Source organism: Miscanthus floridulus, chromosome 4 (assembly GCF_019320115.1).
Source record: "Miscanthus floridulus cultivar M001 chromosome 4, ASM1932011v1, whole genome shotgun sequence".
Classification (NCBI taxonomy): domain Eukaryota; kingdom Viridiplantae; phylum Streptophyta; class Magnoliopsida; order Poales; family Poaceae; genus Miscanthus; species Miscanthus floridulus.
In genome coordinates, this window is record NC_089583.1 from 99,903,848 (window position 1) to 99,928,297 (window position 24,450).

General features: G+C 46.7%; 1 protein-coding gene and 1 long non-coding RNA gene across 5 annotated transcripts; both read right to left on the minus strand.

Annotated features, from left to right (window-relative positions):
• Positions 1 to 9,242: 9,242 nt before the first annotated feature.
• Positions 9,243 to 18,646, minus strand: LOC136552307 (uncharacterized). Of its 4 annotated transcripts, none has more exons than XR_010782795.1 (4): positions 18,431 to 18,646; positions 10,077 to 10,204; positions 9,565 to 9,678; positions 9,243 to 9,438 (listed from the first exon to the last, which is right to left on the minus strand). It is a non-coding gene; the product is annotated as an uncharacterized lncRNA (long non-coding RNA). The 4 variants fall into 4 exon arrangements; XR_010782796.1 differs by lacking the exon at positions 18,431 to 18,646 and adding an exon at positions 18,151 to 18,219; XR_010782794.1 differs by lacking the exon at positions 18,431 to 18,646 and adding an exon at positions 11,931 to 12,100.
• A 2,758-nt stretch (positions 18,647 to 21,404) lies between these two features.
• LOC136550130 (uncharacterized) lies at positions 21,405 to 24,241 on the minus strand. Its single transcript, XM_066541614.1, has 2 exons — positions 23,987 to 24,241; positions 21,405 to 21,783 (listed from the first exon to the last, which is right to left on the minus strand). The coding sequence occupies exons 1-2, from the start codon at positions 24,158 to 24,160 to the stop codon at positions 21,709 to 21,711; spliced, it is 249 nt and encodes an 82-aa protein (XP_066397711.1). The 5' UTR covers positions 24,161 to 24,241; the 3' UTR covers positions 21,405 to 21,708.
• Positions 24,242 to 24,450: the final 209 nt, after the last annotated feature.

Genomic DNA, 24,450 nt, shown 5'->3' on the forward strand with positions numbered 1-24,450 from the left:
TTTCTCAATATAATTCGCTAAAAATGACACTTTAACTACAATTTCAACTTCTTGTCGATTCAACGAAAAGTTCTAGTTTAAATTTCGGATTCGATTTTTGAGCTCCCAAAAACACTAGTTAACAATATTCACTTTCCAAAATTAAAGTTGCATTCTCATCTTCACTATTTGCTCATCATCTTTACATAAGCGCCATACACTAGCCATATTTTATTTTTGTTTATAGAAATTGTTTTCCGTACCAAACCATTAAAACTACTTATTTTATTCTTTTTGTTAGGATTTTCATTTCACATGTGTTCTAAAATCTTAAAACTCGAAAACTTGTTTTGCTAGATTCTCCAAGGCCTTAACCTAGGTGCTAAGCAAGCTCGTAACATCCGAGGTGTTATAGGTTCTTAAATTGGGATTGTTTTAGAGTTCAATACATGTTGTCTCTCTCTGAGTAGAGCTCCTCCCTTTATACATTCAGCTTGCCAGTGGGTTGTCCTAGCAGCACAACTGCTTCTACTGCCTAGGGATCAAGCCCATTGAGGCCGGTGGGTTGTCCTAGCAGCACAAAGGAATTGTATGGTCATATGGCCTTACTGGAGGGATTTCAGATGATGGATCACACACTGATTGGAACTCCTTCAAGATCTGTACTATATCAGCTGGTAACTGGGATGCCTCAGAAGCAGGTTGATTCCCCAACTAAACTGATAATAGCTGAAAGACCATGTCAGAAGACTGAAGTTCCGGAGAACCATGCAACACAACAGTTGAAGCACCCATAGGAATTTGCATCCATTTCTTCCTCCAATCAACTCTCATTGGACTAAATTTCTTGAGCCAATCCATTCCAACAATAATATCATAAGAGCTTAATGGCAGGATCTTAAGAGAATGAGTAAAAGAATGAGCAGCCATAGACCAACAACAATCTTCAGCAATAGCAGAACATTGTAATATATCACCATTTGTGACCTGCACTTTATGACTGGCTGGGTGCAAAGTAACAGACTGCAACTTATCAGCAACATGAGTACTAAGGAATGTAGTACTACCTGAATCAATAAGAACTACAATAGGCATATCCTGAATAAGGCCAGCAAACTGCATGGTGCGAGGACTAGCAACCCTAGATATAGTTTCTTGCAAAATAGCGAGGAACACATGCTCTTCGGTAGGTGATGCATCATCAGGTTCAGAAATATCTTCAATTAGAGCAAAGAGTTCCAGTACCTCTTGCATGGCGTGTAGGCGAATAGTAGCCGCGCACTTGTGGTCACACGACCATTTTTCTACACACTTGTCGCAGAGGCCTCGCGCTTGACGATAGTTGCGCATCGCACGGAGCTTGTCTTCGGCCGACTTGGCATTTGCTGGTGCAGTGAAACCAGCATCATCAGGTTTGACCTTGCGGTCTCTAGCTCCAGGCGGTGGTGGCAGAGGAAGCGCGTTCTTGAAGAATGACCGATGATACGGTGCTGAATAATGCCTACCATCCCTGTGCTGAGACGGATCAGACATCTCTTCCTGCAAAAAGGCCAAAGTATATGCAGTATCGAGATTTTAGGGGCGCTGCATCACAACAACTAATCGTATCTCGTCGCGCAACCCATCAACAAACCGAGTGGTGTAATAGAGCATGTCAATGTTTGGGTTATAGGCTTTGAGTTGATCAATCAATTCAGAGTAACGAACAACATAAATACTGTGAACTCTTGATGAATGTGAAACATGCTCCTAATCAGGATTTGGTGTTGATCGCGGCCAAACTGCTCATGCAGCATGCGACAGAAGGTAGGCCAATTCAAGGATTTTAGAAGGGGTTCTATGGACTGAATCCAACGAGCAGCAGCATCCTTGAACTGTTGTTTAGAGAGTTTGCGCCATAGGTGGGGTTCGACTTGGTACATGTCAAAGTAGTCTTCGGCATTGGAAATCCAAAGCCAGACGTTCTCGCCATGGAAGGTCGGGAACAGAAACTTAGGTAAGCGACCAGGCGGCTAGGGATTGGGATCAAGGGGTTTGTTCCGCACGGTATACAGATCATAAGCGGTGCCATGAAACTTGGGAGATGAGTTCGTACCATTGGACGGGGAATGAGTGTAGGGGTGACCACCCCAAACTCATTCTCCCGTGGAGGGTGTTCAACGCCGTGCCCATTGGGCCGAGCAGATGCGCGTTGGTCGGTCTGCTCCGGATGTGGTGGCGACAAGATCAAGCCCAGAGCGGATGTAGATTGCTCAATCACGGACTGAACCCAGTGCTTGTTCAGCTTGAGTACCTTCAGGCGCATATCGTCAAGCACTCCCTCGGCGTCGTGGCGCCAACTCTCCAGCCCGCCGGTAGCCGCTTCGATGGCCTTGAGACGATCATCCTGGTGGCGTTCAGCTTCAGAGATGCGGCCGTCGATGCGGGTCTCCGTGTCGATGATGCGGTTGTCGATGCGGTTCTCCGATTCGATGATGCGATGCTCGACCAACTGCTCCGAATCGGCGAAGCGCCGATCCTGCAGCTGATTCTGCTCCTTGAACAGCCTCTGCATCTTCGCCATCAATTGTTGTCCCTCGGGGCTCATGGCTCCTAGCTTCTTCGCGAATCTGGTGTAGTGGGGGTGTGGTGGTGGTGGCGGCGGTGGTGGTGTCCTCGCCAGATCGGGAAATTCGCCACAAATCGGAGAATGGGCCGACGGAATTACAGGAACTCACCGGCATCCAGCAGCTCACTGTCCATCGGGAACTCAAACCGACCGACGGCGATTGCTCTCACGATCAATGGGGTAAGGAATTTCACTGATCAGGAATCGAGTTGTCTCTGATACCAAGTTTGTTAGGGTAACTGAATTGGGGATGAGAAGGGAAGATAGACTTGGGGAAGGAGGAAGCAGAGCATGGGGATAGGCGAGAGGAAGGGTTCTTATATTGGGTTTGTTTTAGAGTTCAATACATGTTGTCTCTCTCTGAGTAGAGGTCCTCCCTTTATAGATCTGGCTTGCCGATGGGTTGTCCCAGTAGCACAGCTATTTCTACTGCCTAGGGATCAAGCCCAGTAGTACGAGTGCTTGGAAACTTAGCACGTTCGCTCCTCCTCCGTGTTGTTGCCTGATGGGCTACAGTAGACGGGCCGGCTTCAGCTGTAGCCTCTGCAGGTTCTTCAAACAGTGCAGGTGAAGTAGGCGCTGCCGTAACATAGTGGCCTTAGCCAACGCCCCTCTGGTTGTGCAGGTTTACGTTCGCGGAGGGAGGATAGTAATAACCGGCGGGTGCGTTCCAGTGATTCTGGTTGACGCCGTGCGTGTACGGGTGTTGCTCTTGGTAGCCGCTGCCGGCTACTCCACTCCATTGCTGGGCCGCCTGGGCGACGTACTGATTCTTAAAAGAACTATAGGGAGAGCAACCTTGGTTGAACAGTATTATCCTTTTGCACGCACATAGGGAAGACTACTTTATTGATCTGGTGTGATCGACTTGCTTAGGGAAGGTTGAGAACTTTTCTTTTCCTTTCAAAAAGGAATCAATGGCGAACGTACGCTATCCAACGGAAGTCCCGAGCGGCGAAACAACCTATAAGTAATAAAAAGAAGTCTAATAATGAAGAAGATATGTTTGCTATAGGCACACAGCTGTATAGCTGGTTGGCAAAGAAAAAATTAGTAGGTATCAAAAAATCTCTTGAGTTGAATAAGAAGACCAAGAAGCAGAAGAACTTTTCTTCTATATTCGCTATTTATGAAGGCTGCAGGGGAGGAACCTGAGGAAGAAGGCTGCAGCTTCCGGTTGGTCTTGCAACAACATTATTAGCAGGGCTCACGTCAGCTGGATTCGGACGGTCGCTGGCTCCATCAGACTGTTTGATGACTGGCCCCGGTGGGAGGCAATTGCTGTGGCGCCTTGCCGGCGGCGGCAACGGGCCACTTGAGTCGCTGCTGCATTCCTCATTGCTCTCAGCACCATGCTCCCTAATTGAACGATGGTCTTCTTGAGCTTTTAGCTCCAGCATCAGGCGTCGGACTGCATCTCGAGGTTTGTCCTTATGTGGACATGAGGCTTCCTCAGCGCTTGACCTGAAGTATATATAGAGAAAGTTCAGTCAACAATTTGCACGAAAAACTAACTTTGTGTGTTGTTTGCCACAATTAGGTGGCAACATACACTTCTTTAAATAAAATGAGATAAAATAAAATTTACTTACTGTCGTGTTTTCAGAGGATCCGCGGAGTCCTTCAGTTTTGTGGTTTGGCTTGAATCTGCTGCACATGAACAAAACAGTTATTAGATCACCAAAAAAATAAACAAGCTAGGAGTAGTAAACAACGAAAACTGTATATATACAGTTTGTTTCACATAACTGTTTATGTATAATTATATATACAGTTAACAGCACATAAGCATGCATGTGCATGAGGAAGGTAGCTCAGATCAGAAGTTACCTGGATCCATATTCAGATACTTGGACAATGAACAAAGATGGTAATTATAAGTGCAGGGGTCATGTCTGTCACAGGAATACGCTCCAAGTGCTGTCAGTAGCGTCTTCTTTCCAAGGTCAACAGCGACCATCCAAGCCTTTGAATCATTAATTTTCGCCATGGTCCAGAGGTAAACAAGATCATCGACGTCAGTGCTCAGGGTGGGGAAAGCCGAGTACATGTTCCTGAACTTGAAGAAGCTCTCGTCATGTTCGTCCCCTACCCCAGACCTCAACGATGAAGTAATAATCATGTCGTCGACTGCAATATCGTCAACGTTGATAATGCATCCCTTGTGCCAGCAGTCGGACGACACTGCCGGCCGGCTCCATGTCACCATCCTCCAGCCGTCCCTTTTCCGGACCTGCTTGGGCTTCGTGTCCACCAATTTCCGCTTGCGCGACATGATCAGGTCCGAGTCGAGGAGCACAGCCTTCTCGCTGGGGTCGGTCGGCTCCTCCGGCGCCGGACCAATCGTCGTCACAATCCAGCGGTGCTCCATGTCCACGAACTTGAGCACGCCGTTGCTGAAGGCGACATCCCGGAACCGCCACGCGGGGTCTCCCGGGTGGAACTTCTTCAGCTTCTTCCGGTTAGCCGGCATCGGCTGCGGCAACGGGATGAAACACGGACGTCCAAGGGCTGGCGAAGCAAGTCGCACACCGCGACGCCTACCCGCAAGTCCACCCAGCCGACCACGCCGTCTCCAAGCGGGATCACCTTGTCGGGTAAAATGTCGTGGACGTCGGGACACGCGTCGGGCACTCGGGCAGCGGCTTGATGCTCCATGTCTGATCCGCGGACGAGTAGATATGGAGGTCGTACTTGAACGGGGGCTTGAAGTTAGCAATAGAGCGACCGGCGAGGAGGTAATGGCCCCCGTCGCCGAGGGGCACGACGGCGAGCTGCTTATACAGCGGCAAACGGTGGTGAGTGCCGGGGCGCCTGACGTGTTCCAGCGACGGGGAGTCCGGGTCGGCCTTGTACATGAAGTACTCGTCGTCGTCGTGTCCGGCGTGAGCGAAGCGGACCCAGAGAAGGGCGAAGCGGCCCTCCGCGCCGACCACGCGCGGCTCGAACGCGAAGGCAGGGTCATCGGGTTTGGAGCAGGGGCAGTGCACGCAGAAGTAGGACATGGCCGGCGGGTCGGCGGCATACAAGGAGACCTGGATGGTGTGGCCCAGCCTCGACGTGGCTGTGGCCGTGGTCGCGTTCCGTCGGTCCGCGATGTACGTGTCCAGGTCGAGGAGGATCCAGGGCGGCGGCCAGCTGCCGGCCGTGGCGCCGCGGTCCGCCGGCGGGGTGAAAGATTCCGGGAAGATCATCGATCCGGCCATCCGGGGTCGTTGGGATCGGCGAGCGCAGGGATCTGGCGGCTTTTGCCGGTCGGGGAGCGCAGCTTTTTGAGTTAGGGTGTGTTTAGTTCACCAAATTCCCAACTTTGACACTATGCAAAAAAAAAAAAGATTTCCCGTCACATCAAATTTACGGTACATGTATGGAGTATTAAATGTTGACGAAATCAAAAACTAATTGCACAATTTGGTTGTACTTTGCGAGACGAACGTTTTGAGCCTAATTAATTAACGATTAGACAATTATTACCCAACAAAAACAAAACGGCACTGAATCGGCCGTTCTAAACGAGGGCTTACTGGGTGAAGGACTCAACTGCCGTATTGGGATTTGGGACGCGACAACCTCACCTGGGCTGCGCCGCCGCCAGAGTTTTATAGGGCTAGCGATTCGTCACCGACTCACCGGGAACATATGGTACTCCTGGTTTGCTGATATCCTGTTCCAGAGCGGAAAGGCTAGCGTGTTTTAGCTCTCGGGCACACACGAATTTTTTTTCAGAGGTATACGCCGCTGCCGCGCCTGCGCCGTCGCGCCAGCGCCCGCACCCGCCTATCCCCAGCCCACGCCGCCGCTGCGCCCAGCATCGGAAACCAACTCCGGCAAGCTTCTTCTTCTCCGATTCCGGCACCACCCTAAAATTTTGTCTCTGTCCTTTTATAGAAAAAAATTGTTACTTATAATATGTGATTTATTACTTGTGATCTATGACTTGTGCCAAGAAGAAAGATGAACAGTAACTACGGATAGGATGAAGATCAACGGTAGCCGTGTGGAAAAAAGTTGGGTGTAATCAGGTGCTAAAACACACGGTTGTTAGGTAGACAGACTCGGGACTCGTTATATGTATCTACGTATCTGGACCGAATTCACAATTGTTTATATCTACTAGGTAGCGTGCCCGTGCGTTGCTATGGGACAGCTAAATTTTTATACTAAAAATACATAGATCGCACGATAAGATAACAATACTATAAAATTAAATACCGACATTAAAGTGATATTTAATCCAAAAGGCAAAGTTCGTGAAATTAACACAGTTATGGAGCGCGACGTCGCAAGGTCACAAACTCTACTGTATAGATTTTTCCGTGATGCGACTAAGATAATATTTTATATGGGCAGAAAGAAATCTCCGATATCTATTTCTTTCATACACCAATAAATCCACGAATAAGTTATGTCGCATCTTCATACCATCATGTACACAAGTTCGAGTATATATGTAAATATTAGTTCATGTCACATGGATAATATTGCGTGTCTTGAAAAATCTCTCACAATACCTTAAGTATGTTATACTCACCGTATAAATATGTGTGGCTTTAAGACTATTTCACGCAGACATATATTGTAGAATAAGGTATCCACTTGAGTGTCTATGGCAAGATTCACCATCAGCAATATATAGAAATAGTTAAATCATAGGTATTATTATTGCAAGCGACGAGTAAAAGTAAATTAGAGGTTATCATAATTGTACATTTGATTCTTCCTAGTTTTTTAAGACGATGATGTCCAAGGTAAACTTCAAAATATATCATTTTCATGCATTGTGTCTAGGTGCAAGCTAATTTACTATAAAATAATGAATTGTAATTTTCTCTCTTAGTTCGAAATTATAAGATATTTTGGTTTTTCTAGATATATTGTTTTAATTATGTATATCTAAGCATATAAAAAAGTTATAGTATCTAGAAAAGCCAAAGCGTCATATAAGTTCGAATTGAGAAAGTAATTTTCCATAGATTCATTGGTCCACTCTGAATTAGTTAGAAACACTTTCACAAGGAGAAATTATCTGCTCAGGAAACCACAAATTCAAGTTTTGCCCCCTTATAACATAAAGGTTTTTAAATTTGCTTCACAAAGTCAATCGTCAACTCTTCATTGAGGCGTGATGGCTATCAGTTTTACTACCTCCCAAGCACCATTCTAGTTCCAGCCAACCTCTAAATGTCTAAAGTTTTCAACACCATGTAAGCATCATTCCATGCTCGATTTCAACAAGCTCTGCTCCTAAACCATCCTCTCCAAACTATACAACCTCCCCGTTGCATGATCCTAGGACCTCACTGCTCTATGCAAGTAGTTTGGGCACAAAGAAACCACCTGCTCGTCATCCAGTCCTGGGAGTAGCATGTAATTCTGAAATCATGACACATATCAGATTCTTGGGACATGTCCACACAATACTTGCAAAGTACAGTTTTAACTCATCGCAAAGTGCAAGCTACCAGAAAACAGAGTTAAATCCTAATATTCCTCACTACACATGTAATTGAATGACCTATAGTTTTTAACATCAGAAGAAAAATAGGACCACATATTTTCAGCATTTCAACAAGCATAGCATATAAAATACTTTGAGGAGAACTACATGACATGATGGCATTTAACGAAGAACATCTAGGACAGGCGTTACACATATCATACACTTTCCCAATTCCTCATTAGTGCCACTGCAAAAATAGACATCCAGAAGTAGGAAGATCAATGTTGAATTCCACACGGGACTATGGGACACATGTGCACAGAGAACATATATTCCTGGACTTAATATGTAGGAAAAAACATTTGATGTATTTCTGAAAATCAAAGCTGCCATTGGGGACCAAATGAATATGCAAATATTAAGGGAAAACTTAGCGGTTTATGTGGTGAAGAAATGCTTATAGATAAAACAAATAATTGACTTGTACATTTGATTAACGAAACTATTGGAACAATGTCTGGAAAAGTATGATCTACATGTAGAAAGGAAAAAGAAGAATGGATCACAGTGAACATTCAAAGCAAAGTGACAAAAAACAAGTGCTTACATAGTTACCTTGATAAAAGACGAGTAGTGTTGTGATAGCAAACCGCAGGTGAGCAACTGATCTAGGTGACCTTATCTTCCATAATAAGCCACTAAAATGATGAAGAAGATACATGGGGAGAAAAAAATTAAATCGACCAGTCCAGCCTTCTCACGGCTAGACGTGATAATGTCACCAATTTCAGCATCTAGTCCAATAAGCCCTCCGCACTACAAAAAGCTGAGCTAGATTAATTGTGGTGTTAGCTCTATTAGCACTTGATGGCGTCTAGATGCCTCACTCAAGTCTTTAAGAATTATCATCGCAATCAAAGAGAAACACCAGCAGCAAATATTACTGGTATAGCACAACGGTACGACCTTATCTAAATTCTAACTAAAAGGGAACTTTTATACCTTCTTCTTGAAGCCTTGGTAGGATCTGAAATTGGGAGAGCCACTTCGGAAGGCCTAGGCCTTGCACACAACATCCTATCAAACAGGTTGGCCACAAGGTCTGTAATTGGTCTGCAGGGAAAACAAAAGCAGTGAATGAAATCAAAAGTGAGATCCGTAGTGAATGTTTGCTCATGTAAAAAAGAAAAAAGAAAAGATTCAAAGTACCTCATGGCAGCTAGGAATAAACTGGGGAAGGAGAAGTCATCATTGGGATCACCCTTAAGTCCAGTCAGTGGGTTCCTTTGGAAGTATGTCAGGTAAAGCCAGCTAACATACATCCCGGACACCAAAGTTGGCAGGAAGTTAATGGAATCAGGCACGATGAAGGCCATGATACTTGAGAAACATACAACAAAGAATGGCGCCACTGCAGTAGTAAGAGAGAAACAAAGAGATAAGACAACTCAGCATCAAGCTTGTAAGTGTCTGCGGAATAAGTACACTACTACAATGAATATACAACTGTAGGCTTAGAAATGGCTATTTGGTATACCTTTGCCTTTGTTTTCAGAAAAAGCACATACGAAGCTCAAGGTTTGGCAAGAGCTGCTTTAGGGCCACAAAAAAGCCAGCAAGGAAACCGTGGAAACCAGAAAGTGGTGTGACACTGCATGTCATGTTATAGGAAAGTCAGGTAATGTCCTCAGACAGTAACCTTATTTTCTCAGGAAGTAGTATGTTGCCATGTAACCTAGTAACTAAAATGACGCAATAACAACTAAAAGTGCTCGTGTGGTATCATTGTGTCTAAATTCCAAAGATTTTTAATTAGTGAATAGAAGAGTAGCCAATTGATATAGTTATTCTGCAGTTCTTACTGGCAGACATAAGAGTATGATCTTATTCATTAGAAGCAGATGTCAACAAGAGCACATCAATTGACCATTTTGATACTCAACGTAGGCATGGACAATAAGCACATTAAAAAGAACTAAGAGCAGTGCTAGGTAATGAGTAATCAGTAATAGTCACATCTGACAGACTGAATGATAGTTTAAAACTTACAGGAAGCTCTCCTTTCCGGTGACATAGAAGAGTCCAATAGCAAAGTAGAACGTAAGAATGCCACAGATGGAGTTGATCAAAATAATGAACTTCAAGAATTCCTTACGGACCCAAACTGGTTCAATGTCCTTCCCACAAAAGAGAAGACCAAGAGAACTATCAATGGCCTATAAAAGGGGAAATTATGTTGTTACCATTAAGAACATAACAAAGGAAACCATTTTATGCTACCAGAGAACTGTCACTCCTTGTCTCTCTAATTTTGGAGCGTAATATGGTGGCAAGCACCTGGCAGTTTCACTATTCCAAAGTGAGGAGCGAATTTTAACAGCATATGTTTGCTTTAGCTTGAACATTTCATTTTGGGGGTTGTTACAACAAGGTTGTGCGCTAGGAAGTTCAGGTTGAGAGATAGCATATAACCCCCCAAAATTAGGGGCCCCAAATACTACTTTGCATATAATTGGCAAATTAGAAGCAGGTAACTTGCACGTTGCAAACGACCAAACGTGTAGCTGTTCTTTCGCGCTAAGTTTAGACGGCTATCTTAGTCCTCTCTCTGCACCCCACTCAATCCATGTTGACTTGCTGCTGTAAATTTCTTTGAGACTTTTCCCTGTGTGCCCTTATAAAAGATCGTAATCCCCTGTGTGCCCTTGAAAAAATTCAGCGGTCTTCAGCGCCACTACTCCAACTTTTTCGTGTCATCCATGCCACTTCCGTCAGTTTGAGCTCTAACGCCGTTAAACTGCAGGTGTGAAAAGACGAAAATGCCCTTAAGTTCAAATATGTTATTAATTTTTTTTGAGCATCTTAACGACTTCAAATGAAAAAACTCAAAACTAGAAAGTTGTAGATCTCGTCGAGATCTATAATTTTCATATAAATTTTTTTTTCATTTAATTTCACAAAAAAAATAATATGATTTTTCTAAGATATATTAATCATGTCAAATCATATTTTTTTTTGCGAAATTAAATGAAAAAAAAAATTATATGAAAATTATAGATCTCGACGAGATCTACAACTTTCTAGTTTTGAGTTTTTTTATTTGAAGTCGTTAAGATGCTTAAAAAAAATTAATAACATATTTGAACTTAAGGGCATTTTTGTCTTTTCACACCTGCAGTTTAACGGCGTTAGAGCCCAAACTGACGGAAGTGGCATGGATGACATGAAAAAGTTGGAGTAGTGGCGCTGAAGACCGCTGAATTTTTTCAAGGACACACAGGGGATTACGATCTTTTATAAGGGCACACAGGGAAAAGTCTCAATTTCTTTTGACAATCATCGTAAGAATTAATTACTCCCCTTTTAACTCTCATCAGACCCCATTCAACCCTTTTTGGGATGCAGGAAGTACTACGCGTTTTCCCCCATAGTAACTCTGTTATGGTAATATTCATCTATTTTATTCTCGAGGTGAAGGACATGCCAGGGGTCTCTGAAAACACAACTCACAAAGACACAAGCAAAGAAGTTGTTTGTTGCCCAGCATGAATTTGATATATCTATCATTCAATCTTTAGTTCGGCAAAAGATTATCCACGGAGATAACATTTGAGATTTCATTTTGAAAATACTGTCATGGTTTCTTTTACTGCCTGACATGATATTTTCAAGAAATATGCATTGTAAATGGAAAAGGCAGACAATTTAGCTATTATCATTTCTTAAATGTAGGGCCTAACTATGCATTTTGCACCAGGCCACCAAATTCTGCAGTATGGCCCTGTGTGCCTACAATTATTAGATCTCACAAGTGTTTCAAGTCATGGCGTTCAAACTTTGAATCAAAGTAACATAGGAGACAGCAAATCAGGATAAATTGAGCTCACCCCTGGGAGGACTTACTCAATGTAACCAGCGGTGAAGCGGATTCTAGTACGTACATACTACAGCCGATGTGGCGATAGAATTATTCTTTAAATGAAACCTGCAGAGATCACGAATCAACTCTCGCATAATAACCAAGAATCCTGCAGAGTAGGAAGCACCATTTCCCGATTTGAAAAAGACCCCATTTTGTTGCGAGGACACCATGACCGATCGTGTGTGTAGGTTTCTTGAAAATGAAATTTTGGAGATTGCAGATGGGTGGTCGAGCCGGATCACGAGCAAGACACGGACGTACCTACGGCATGAGGGCGAGGAGGGGCGAGCCTTGGCCATCCATGAGGAGGAGCTCGCCGACGAAAACCTTTCGGCGGCACGAGTAGTTGTGGACGAGGAAGGCGAGCGTGCCAGCGGCGTTGTAGACAAAGAAGCCGTCGGTGCCGTGGAACCCCATGCTGGACCGCTTCCACACCGTGTGGTGTAGCGCCGCCGTCGGCAGCGCGTGGTCGCTGGGGTCTGCGCCACAGCAGGTAGGAACAAGCAGCGGCGGCGGCGCCAGTGGCCGCATCGTCGTTGTCTCCGTGGCCAAACGAGGGGTGGATTCGGCTCGCCGATACCGCCATCATGTTGCCGCTGGTGCTGGAACGGTTAGGGAAGGCCACCGCGATGCCGATCTGGAAGAGAGAGAGGAGGGTGATGCGGAGGTGGCCGCGTCCTTGTTCCCAAGGGCTGCTGCCGCCGCGAACGCGTTGTTCACCTCGCGTCGGCGGATCTGGAAGGAGGAGAGAGAGAGGAGGAGGGCGATGGAAAGAGAGGAGTTGCAGCTCGGTGGCTCTCGGCGGGGAAAAGGGGGAGAGGAGGGGCGGACTCGCAGAGCAGACAAACGAATTTCATGGGGGTGGACTCGCAGGTACGGCAGACCGACGAGACAAGACATTTGTCGCATGCGCTATGGTTTCCGGACGGGGGTAGGACATCGCACGGACGGGGGTAGGACGTCGTAGCGAGGGGGTGCGGGATCGCAGCAGGTAGAATCATGGGCTCACGTTGGAACGTCGCACCAAAAAGTATTTACTCTTTATTCTTTTTAGTTGTGGGAGATACTAGGCGTTGTTGTGTAAACAAAGAACGTATCTGGACCAAATTCACAATTGTTTATATCTATATTAGACGCTGTTGTTCAAACAAAGGACCTTAAATCTAGTCCGTTTCTTATAGATTTTTCCTAAATTTTTAGATAAATAGTCATAATATATGTGGAAGTTTTACCTGTAATTATCAATATTCAGAGAATAAAGAATAGTTCATCTATACTTTGTACTTTAATTTGTGTTCTTCTGCTGAACCGACATTCTACAAGGTATAGAAAATGATCACATCTCGCACATTGACCCTGTTTTTGGAGGAAGAGGGGTGATAGGGAATGGAGGGGGGGAGAGGGGAACTGCGGACGGGCTCCTGTTTTTTGGGGCCGCCGCTTTGGGGGTGGGGGTTGGGGGGTAGCGCCCTCCGAGGCGCCCGTTGGGGAGCTGAGCGGTTCGGTTCCGGCCATGAAACCGAAGGGGGGGGGGGGGGGGGGGGGGGGGGGGGGGGGGGAAGGCTACTAATAGTCAAATTTCAAAAGTTCAACCGGATTTTAATGAAAGCGACATGCGAACTTGCTCTGAAACAACATCAAATCTGAAATAAACATTATTACACCATTTATTTATTAAGAACTGCTCCGGTACTTCTCTTTGTAAAAACTAGTTCACGCGTGTTCCGACGACTGAGTTGATGCAGACGACGTATGGCCTACGATGAGTGCCTAAGTGGTACGTACGTACAGCGGTATAGAAATGACACGTAAGTACCATGAGCTGAGCTCCGTCAGGTAAAGGAGACAATGCCTTGCTGCATCATTTCCTTGAGGCTCCATCCCGGGTCGCCGGCGTCGTCGTTCCTGTAGGTCCAGTACGCCCACCCGAAGGACGCAGCGCCGAACACGTCCAGCTGCGCCTGGGCGAACCTGCCGCAGTCGTCTCCGCTCGCGCCGCCGCGGGGCTTGTTCGCCCACTCCGCCGCCCACTCACCGACGAGCACGGGTGGGCCGTCCGCCCTCTGCATGCCGCCCAGCTCCGCGGGCCGCTTGTCCCTGACGTAGCGGATGTTGTCCTCCAGCGTCATGTGGTCGAAGGTGTCGCTGTAGAGGTTGTAGTAGTGCACGTCCACGACGTGCCTGCGGGAAGCCGCCGGCGCCGCCAGAATTGGCGGCGATGACGCCGAGGATCTCCGGAGGGTCGCGCGACAGCCGCGCGGACATGATCACGTACGCGTCCGCCGTGTGCTCCCGGACGGCGCTGTAGTAGGTGCCCAGCGTCTGCAGTGGGAGGGATGCTGTCGCTCGGCTCGTTGAGGACCTCGATAGCCAGCAGGCTGTCTCGTGAACAGTATCTGCAGTAAATTAAAAGGAGAGAGTGGCGTGGTTCAGAGAGTATTCTATTGACAGCTACTAGCAGCTCGAGGATCGATGGGTCTGTCCGAAGAAGAAGAGGAGACCTGTCGGCGAGCGAGGCGATGGCTGCCACTGTGCGCTGGATGTTTGCGTCGGTGGGCCAGAGCAACGAGCCATCCCTTGAGCCGCTGTGGTCGTGGCCGTTCTGCGAGCCAGGAGCTGCGTGGAGATCCAGGATGACGCCCAAACTGTAGTCGCTGCCGATCGGATACCAATGGTTTGTTTATCAGATGCTCAGGCGTGGCACAGAGACAGACAGACAGACGACACGCGTGATGCTTTACTCTGCCCAATCGAAGGCCTTGTCTAGCATCTCCAGGTAACCCGGATAGAAAGGAGAATGGCAACTGGTGGCCTCCGGTGAGCCTTCTTGCTCGGTGATCCGCCACGCCACCGGGATCCGCACAGCGTTCAGCCGTTGCGACGAGATGTAGCTGAAGTCCTCCTCACGTACGAAGGTTTCCCAGTGTTGCTGGACATGCACAACAGAAGGGAAATATCCATCCGTTCGGATTAATTAATTAGCCCTAGCTTGTATATATATTCGTCCATTTAATTGGTGATTTTCATCAAGATTATTCGTAGGCTTTTAGGAAAAGACAAGGATATGTGGATGTACTTGTACGTGCAATTTTTTGCCTTGAGGATGGTCGCAGCTCTCTATTCGCTTCGCTGAAAAGACAAGCTAAAAGTACTATTCACTGATTTGTTGCGAGAGAAAAATATTATTTCTTCGCTGAAAAAGTACGATGAGGAGACAAGCAACAGGCCAGCATCCAGTCCGTAGTAGTTGCAGAGCTGAAACTCGCCTGACATCCGCTGGTGAACCGTCATGAACACCGAAGGGTCAGTGTCGTCCCAGCTCGTACTTTCTGAACCATAATCTGCGGTCAACGCATCCGCCATACCTGTGGCCTAGAATACCATGCCATGCGTGGAACGAACAATTATGACATGAACGGACCAGAAGGCCAGAAATCAGCATAGGTGAATTGAAAACGATTGACCCAGTAGAGCACCTGTAAGAATCTTCCGTTGGGCGCCTTTATCCGGACTTTGCTTCCGTTGGTAATGAATTCCAAGTCGTGGGCGTTTCTGGGGTGGTCGGTCTCAGCGGCGACCACGGTACGTCCTGCCGTCCTTGCCGATGCCGACGAACTGGCCGCCGCCGCCCAAGACACGGAGCCTGAACTTGTTGGAGTCAGTGGCGCCTGGCCGTCGCCAGATCTGGCAGCAGTAGGCCGGCCGGTTATTAGCCCCCAGTTGTAAATCATCAGGCAAGGCAGGCACTGATCGAGCCACTGATGCAATAAGCGTACAGAGAGGACTGAAAGGGATATTCAGAGCGGAGGAAGCTCACCCTGAAAGTCTCCCACGACGAAGCCTCGGTCTGTTTTCCGACGACGACCGCGCCGCCGCCACCACCCGTGGCGCTCCAGTAGGCGTTCTTACTCGAGGACTTCATGAAGATCTGCGTGCCATCCTGCGTTGCGGGCAGACACACGTACCTTACGTGTGTGTATATATATACAGTATACAACTATACAAGGTGTTCGGCTGGTCATGTAATGGCTTGTTTTAGCTTATTCTCTCTCACAAAATACTATTTAATCATCCGAAACCATCCAAAATCCACTGTGCAGTCTACCAGCCAAACACGTTGTATAACTCCATTGATCCATTATGTATATACGCAGGCTGGTGACATAAGTATATACGCATGCACAAACCAGGAGGACGTTGTCCGGTATGTCGCGAAACGGAGAAGGCCTAATCCAGCCTTCGACCACGAGCCACCCTCCAAGATTGACAGCCCTGATGGGCGGCAACGGCGACGCAGGTGTTCATCCCAGTACACCAGCTGCACGCGATGGCCATGGCGGCGGCGACAAGCAACAGCAGGCACCTCCGGCGTGGCCGCCGTGCCACCGCGCTCGTGTGCATGTCGTCCATTGCCATGGCTTCACTCACAAACACCCAGCTTGCTTGCTTGGGACGGATCTATCGGAGCTCATACGTATACGTACGGGTATATAAAGGATGGGAGGCAAGGAGCGATCGAGGTGAAGGAGCTGGCCAGAGCCGGGGCTTACACGTTGTAGAAGACCCGGCGGCAAGACCCAGAGTCAAGTAAGTCAAGTCAATGCATACAACTAGTATAGTACTAGACGTGGGACGGCGAGAGGACTGGACGTACATAGGAAGCCTAGAGTTGACGAGATCACACCGGAAAACCCCACCTTAATTAGCGCCAAGCCGCTAATGCAGAATGGTCAGACGTCTAAGGATTATATTGTACACATGCACGGTGGCATGCAACTCATATCTTTGCCTAGCTAATTCCTATAATGGCTGCCCCGTTCGGCTGGCTGAATTTTGGCTAAAATTTGTTGAAAAACACTGTTCTGGCTGAATTGTTGTGAGAGAAAAACACTGTTCCGACTAAAAAAAAAGAAGTCGAACAAGCCGAAGCCGAATATAGGGTAAGCCGCAGAGAGAAAAAAATCACTGGAAATGGTCCTTATCGGATAACCATGGTCACCTAGCACGAATTCACGCCAGATGGGCACGTGCAATCACCTAATGCATGGAGCTGCTACATAGATTTAGATGTAATAGTTGGAAAGAAAAATACAACTCTCTTAGACGTTAGATGAATTCACGACAAATGAACATGTGCAATAATTTAATCCATGGAGCTGCTACATAGATTTAGAAGTAACTAGAAGATACCCTACGCGTTGGCGTGGGGATTAACGTGGACAGTATCACGAGAATCGTCCCGAGAGCCTGAAAATTGGAGACCTTGGAGTGAGCGCAGCGATCATATTTCTGCCTGGCGTAGGAGCTGCCTAGGAGGCCGTCATCCCAAGTCCCAACAGCCCCGTATGCATTTTACGGCTCTCCCCCTATTCCTCCTTGCCATCATGCCATGGCAGCAGCTTCCCGTGACAATCATCATAAGAATTAATTACTCCCCTTTTAACTCTCATCAGACCCCATTCAACCCTTTTTGGGATGCAGGAAGTACTACGCATTTTCCCCCATAGTAACCCTGTTCTGGTAATATTCATCTATTTTATTCTCGAGGTGAAGGACATGCCAGGGGTCTCTGAAAACACAACTCACAAAGACACAAGCAAAGAAGTTGTTTGTTGCCCATCATGAATTTGATATATCTATCATTCAATCTTTAGTTCGGCAAAAGATTATCCACGGAGATAACATTTGAGATTTCATTTTGAAAATACTGCCATGGTTTCTTTTACTGCCTGACATGATATTTTCAAGAAATATGCATTGTAAATGGAAAAGGCAGACAATTTAGCTATTATCATTTCTTAAATGTAGGGCCTAACTATGCATTTTGCACCAGGCCACCAAATTCTGCAGTATGGCCCTGTGTGTCTACAATATTAGATCTCACAAGTGTTTCAAGTCATGGCGTTCAAACTTTGAATCAAAGTAAGGTAGCGTTTAGTTCCCAAAATTTTTCAAGATTTCCCGTCACATCGAATCTTTGGACGCATGCATGAAGCATTAAATATAAATAAAAAATAAAACTAATTACATAGTTTAGACGAAATTCACGAGATAAATCTTTTAAGCCTAATTAGACTATCATTCGACACTAATTGTCAAATAACAACGAAAGTGCTACAGTACCATTTCGCCAACTAAACAAGCCCTAACATAGGAGATAGCAAATCAGGATAAATTGAGCTCACCCCTGAGAGGACTTACTCGATGTAACCAGCGGTGAAGCGGATTCTAGTATGTACATACTACAGCCGATGTGGCGATAGAATTATTCTTTAAATGAAACCTGCAGAGATCACGAATCAACTCTCACATAATAACCAAGAATCCTGCAGAGTAGGAAGCACCATTTCCCGATTTGAAAAAGACCCCATTTTGTTGCGAGGACACCATGACCGATCGTGCGTGTAGGTTTCTTGAAAATGAAATTTTGGAGACTGCAGATGGGTGGCCGAGCCGGATCATGAGCAGGACACGGACGTACCTACGGCATGAGGGCGAGCCAGCAAAAACCTTTCGGTGGCACGAGTAGTTGTGGACGAGGAAGGCGAGCGTGCCGACGGCGTTGTAGACGAAGAAGCCGTCGGTGCCGTGGAACCCCATGCTGGACCGCTTCCACACCGTGTGGTGTAGCGCCGCCGTCAGCAGCGCGTGGTCGCTGGGGTCTGCGCCACAGCAGGTAGGAACAAGCGGCGGCGCCAGTGGCCGCATCGTCGCTGTAGTAGGTGCCCAGCGTCTGCAGTGGGATGCTGTCGCTCACGTACGAAGGGTCAGTGTCGTCCCAGCTCCCGGACGGCGCTGTAGTAGGTGCCCAGCGTCTGCAGTGGGATGCGACGAGATGTAGCTGAAGTCCTCCTCACGTACGAAGGTTTCCCAGTGTTGCTGGACATGCACAACAGAAGGGAAATATCCATCCGTTCGGATTAATTAATTAGCCCTAGCTTGTATATATATTCGTCCATTTAATTGGTGATTTTCATCAAGATTATTCGTAGGCTTTTAGGAAAAGACAAGGATATGTGGATGTACTTGTACGTGCAATTTTTTGCCTTGAGGATGGTCGCAGCTCTCTATTCGCTTCGCTGAAAAGACAAGCTAAAAGTATTATTCACTGATTTGTTGCGAGAGAAAAATATTATTTCTTCGCTGAAAAAGTACGACGAGGAGACAAGCAACAGGCCAGCATCCAGTCCGTAGTAGTTGCAGAGCTGAAACTCGCCTGACATCCGCTGGTGAACCGTCATGAACACCGAAGGGTCAGTGTCGTCCCAGCTCGTACTTTCTGAACCATAATCTGCGGTCAACGCATCCGCCATACCTGTGGCCTAGAATACCATGCCATGCGTGGAACGAACAATTATGACATGAACGGACCAGAAGGCCAGAAATCAGCATAGGTGAATTGAAAACGATTGACCCAGTAGAGCACCTGTAAGAATCTTCCGTTGGGCGCCTTTATCCGGACTTTGCTTCCGTTGGTAATGAATTCCAAGTCGTGGGCGTTTCTGGGGTGGTCGGTCTCGGCGGCGACCACGGTACGTCCTGCTGTCCTTGCCGATGCCGACGAACTGGCCGCCGCCGCCCAAGACACGGAGCCTGAACTTGTTGGAGTCAGTGGCGCCTGGCCGTCGCCAGATCTGGCAGCAGTAGGCCGGCCGGTTATTAGCCCCCAGTTGTAAATCATCAGGCAAGGCAGGCACTGATCGAGGCACTGATGCAATAAGCGTACAGAGAGGACTGAAAGGGATATTCAGAGCGGAGGAAGCTCAGCCTGAAAGTCTCCCACGACGAAGCCTCGGTCTGTTTTCCGACGACGACCGCGCCGCCGCCACCACCCGTGGCGCTCCAGTAGGCGTTCTTACTCGAGGACTTGATGAAGATCTGCGTGCCATCCTGCGTTGCGGGCAGACACACGTACCTTACGTGTGTGTGTGTATATATACAGTATACAACTATAACTCCATTGATCCATTATGTATATACGCAGGCTGGTGACATAAGTATATACGCATGCACAAACCAGGAGGACGTTGTCCGGTATGTCGCGAAACGGAGAAGGCTTAATCCAGCCTTCGACCACGAGCCACCCTCCAAGATTGACTGACAGCCCTGATGGGCGGCGTTGTGGGAGCAGCAGCGGCAGCGGCAACGGCGACGCAGGTGTTCATCCCAGTACACCAGCAGCACGCGATGGCCATGGCGGCGGCGACAAGCAACGGCAGGCACCTCCGGCGTGGCCGCCGTGCCACCGTGCTCATGTGCATGTCGACCATTGCCATGGCTTCACTCACAAACACCCAGCTTGCTTGCTTGGGACGGATCTATCGGAGCTCATACGTATACGTACGGGTATATAAAGGATGGGAGGCAAGGAGCGATCGAGGTGAAGGAGCTGGCCAGAGCCGGGGCTTACACGTTGTAGAAGACCCGGCGGCCAAGACCCAGAGTCAAGTAAGTCAAGTCAATGCATATAACTAGTATAGTACTAGACGTGGGACGGCGAGAGGACTGGACGTACATAGGAGCCTAGAGTTGACGAGATCACACAGGAAAACCCCACCTTAATTAGCGCCAAGCCGCTAATGCAGAATGGTCAGACGTCTAAGGATTATATTGTACACATGCACGGTGGCATGCAACTCATATCTTTGCCTAGCTAATTCCTATGATGATATGTCCCGAATTTTGACTAAAACTGGCTGAAAAATACTATTTCGGCTGAAAAAAGAAATCGAACAAGTCAAATATGGGGTAAACCGGACGGGCCAATTGGCGTCTTTGGATTACGTCCAGCCAGAGAGAGAAAAAATCACTGGAAATGGTCCTTATCGGATAACCATGGTCACCTAGCACGAATTCACGCCAAATGGGCATGTGCAATCACCTAATGCATGGAGCTGCTACATAGATTTAGATGTAATAGTTGGAAAGAAAAATACAACTCTCTTAGACGTTAGATGAATTCACGACAAATGAACATGTGCAATAATTTAATCCATGGAGCTGCTACATAGATTTAGAAGTAACTAGAAGATACCCTACGCGTTGGCGTGGGGATTAACGTGGACAGTATCACGAGAATCGTCCCGAGAGCCTGAAAATTGGAGACCTTGGAGTGAGCGCAGCGATCATATTGCTGCCTGGCGTAGGAGCTGCCTAGGAGGCCGTCATCCCAAGTCCCAACAGCCCCGTATGCATTTTACGGCTCTCCCCCTATTCCTCCTTGCCATCATGCCATGGCAGCAGCTTCCCGTCTTCCACTGTTATTTTCGATCTGGTACTCAAAACCTCGCTCATTGAGACCACTATGCTCCAAAAGCTCCCGAGTAGGGTTCGGCCCATACGTAAGGTAAAAAAACATGTTTCATGTTTACCGATGTATCAAATCAGATCTTAAGTAGATTCGCTTCCGACAACAAACCCAAGGCACACCATCACCGTCAGTCACCACACACATAAGAGGTTTATTATGAATCAACCTTCAACATTAAGTGTGCAAAGGACAACATGCCATGTTTACAATCACAGCGTCAAATCCCTCAGGTAAATTCATCAGAGGCTTTTGAATCACTGGTTTATTTGAGTTCAACAGGCATTCCCATATAACATGATTGCGCGAAAAGAAAGAGAATCAAAAGACACTACATGAAGCATTCCAGAGTATGCTCGTAACACTTCACGCAGCATTATCGCTAAGCACAAGTTTTCACAAAAAGAAGGCAGAAGCAAGGTGCCCGCGCTTCTTGCTAGTTGGAAGGTCCTTCAGTATTCCTTCTTGCCAAAGTTTTTGCACCACAGTTGAGATGGGATTGGGCGAACTGGGTGATGCGGGCGTTGCTGCATGAAAGTATTATATTACATTTGTTAGCACTGTGATTTCCACAATCTATTTTAAAACAAAATGACGAACACATTAAGTCAGTATGCCTGTCTCTTAGCGACATGGCTCCAGCCTGAACAAACAAGGCCAAGCTCTGGAACCATATAACACAAACTGCAGTTCCTTATCGTTATTTCATTGGTAGATGATTTCAGTCAAGCTGTCTGTGGCCTTAGTGCCACCCTGTACATAAAACTCTTTTCCCCTTAATTGAATAGCAGAGCTCCTGCCCTTGCTTTTAAAAAAAAAAAAGATTTCAGTGAAGTAGATATTCAGTTTAGCATGCATTCATAGCCCACTTTACATAAAACTAATAATACAAAAATTTCAGATTGTTCTAAAAGTGGAAATAATACATTTCTCAAATTGGAAAAGAAAAAAATTGCACAAATGCAGCACATTTTTCAGAGGAGTGACTCTACTCAGTTCAGGGGGCAGAGCTACATGCATTTGTTGGGGTCAGCTGATCCCAATGGAATTTGCTAATCCTTCTATAATTATACCATAAGAACGTTAAATCACTGCTTCAAAGTACGTAAGATTGCAAACTAGATCCCGATGACCCCGGTGATATAAATTTCTAGCTTCACCCCTGGCTCAGTTTATCACACTCACATGTGCACAACATGCCATTCAAGACATGGGTGAAGTTTCTAACACATCAAACAATGACAAACCAAATGCTCCATAATTTAATTGTTCACCTAGCTTCAGTCACATTATTTGCACCTTTGCCATACCCTAAGTAGTAGGACAAATCCATGTTTCAGCACATTTGCTCAGAACAGAAAATGCACATTCCTACATTGGCTATTTCCATTCTCTGTGAAACCTATCATACATCTGTAAAACTCTTTTCAGAAATAGGTCGATTATGTGCTTTGCTTCCACTAGGTTACCTACATGTGCATCGAGAGCCACCCTCATGCCTGTTATAAGTAGTCTAAAATCCTTTTGGACTTTAGAAAGCACAAATGCTCCATTTAACTTCCTGGTGAATGCTTTTTTTCACAAAATATATAAATGAATTGCTTGACTTGTAACGATGTTTACATGATAATTCTGCTAATTTTTTCCAGTGTTCTAAAAGCATGGCCGCTAGGTGGGCAGCAGGATGGCACCCAGTAGAGACAAGTGAGAGCAGGTCAGCCATGAACTTAGAAAAATTACAAGAAACAGTACAAGATGGTTAGCGCCCATATTCTACATATGGCTTACATTCTGATTGTTCATTATGTATATCACTGGCACTAGGAAGACCTATATGCTTTCCCCGAGAAATGAATTTGCAGCATCTCACTCCCCTATATCCTCCATCATCCCATATATTCATTAGCTATCTAGAGAGCATGCATCATGGCTATCAGAGAATTTTAGTGGAATTACTTCTACGTGCTATTTGATCCATTAGCATCTGTGTGCACCTGTTGTGCATACCAGGCTTATATATGCATGTCAGCAAGTTGTCCAAATGGAAACAAGCACACTCGTCACAACTTAACCACAGATCATTTCAGTAGACAGAAAATAGCAGGAGTTTAAAAGAAACCATTCTAGCCAGCCCACTCCAATGAAGTAACATCATATTTTGAAACTGCATTTACGGATGCAAGCGGGTACTCAATGGTGTTTTGGGGTTCAGCTAATTAATTACGTGGTATTTCCTTTTAGTTCATCGCCCCCCCCCCCCCCCCCCCCCCCCCCCCCCCCCCCGCGCTAAATTAATTAGGTGGCAGCACATTTTAGTTCATTCTAGCAAAATTTGGGCTGACCCAATGACCGAAAATAAGTGGAACTTCCATCACGAACTGCGTTCCACGGCAATAATAGATCAAGGATTCAAGGGGCACTTCCAACAGGATCACAAGCATTGGCACTGTCACAAGTTTGGAATTTTACAGCTAAATGAAGAGCAAAAGTACCCTATTAACGAACCGGTCATTACATCCGCATTCGAATTGAGTGCTGTACCGAATGGCTAAGCTGTTCCTAGTTCCAAAGACAAGAAATCTCACTATAAAGAACTCCGAAATATTGAGACGTTTCGCCGCAGATCTAATACCTATGATAGACCAAGTGTCCGCTCAAATCCTCAAGACCATGTACGCTAAGAAGAAGTCGCAGGGTCAGAGTCTTGGTTATGGGGATACGCATGTATACCTCGAGCTCGGCGGACTTCATGGCGATGGGGATGCAGATGAGGAAGACGCCGAACATGGCGATGGCAGTGTTACGGCGCCAGTGGACGGGGCGGCAGTAGGGCCCGCCCGTCATGCTCCATACCTTCTGGCGGAAGTCGCCGCCTGCGTGCCCACCGCCATGGTCGCCGCCCATCGCCGCCGCCGCGTTCGATTCAATCAGATCAGTGATTGGTTCGGTGCGGGGGGGCCGATGTCTCGATGGGGAATTGGTTGTACAGTGCACGCAGTGTTTGCACAAGAGACCCTCCAGATTTCAGTAATTATATTCCAACACTACCATTTGGGAAGTTTTGAAGTTCTGCTGCGTACTTGTGTGATCATGTCCTTTTTGAAATGCTGGAATTAAAAGGGACCCAGTTTTCATCGAAATTTGATACATTACCTGGTTTCAAGTGTGAAATAAACTACTCAACTGCATCCAAC

Bases quoted from the DNA above. Each gene is read 5' to 3' on its own strand.
- LOC136550130 (XM_066541614.1), bottom strand. From the start codon at position 24,160: ATGGGCGGCGACCATGGCGGTGGGCACGCAGGCGGCGACTTCCGCCAG. The intron at 21,784-23,986 runs GTATACATGCGT...ACTTTCATGCAG, and splicing joins TGAAGTCCGCCGAGCTCGAG to CAACGCCCGCATCACCCAGT.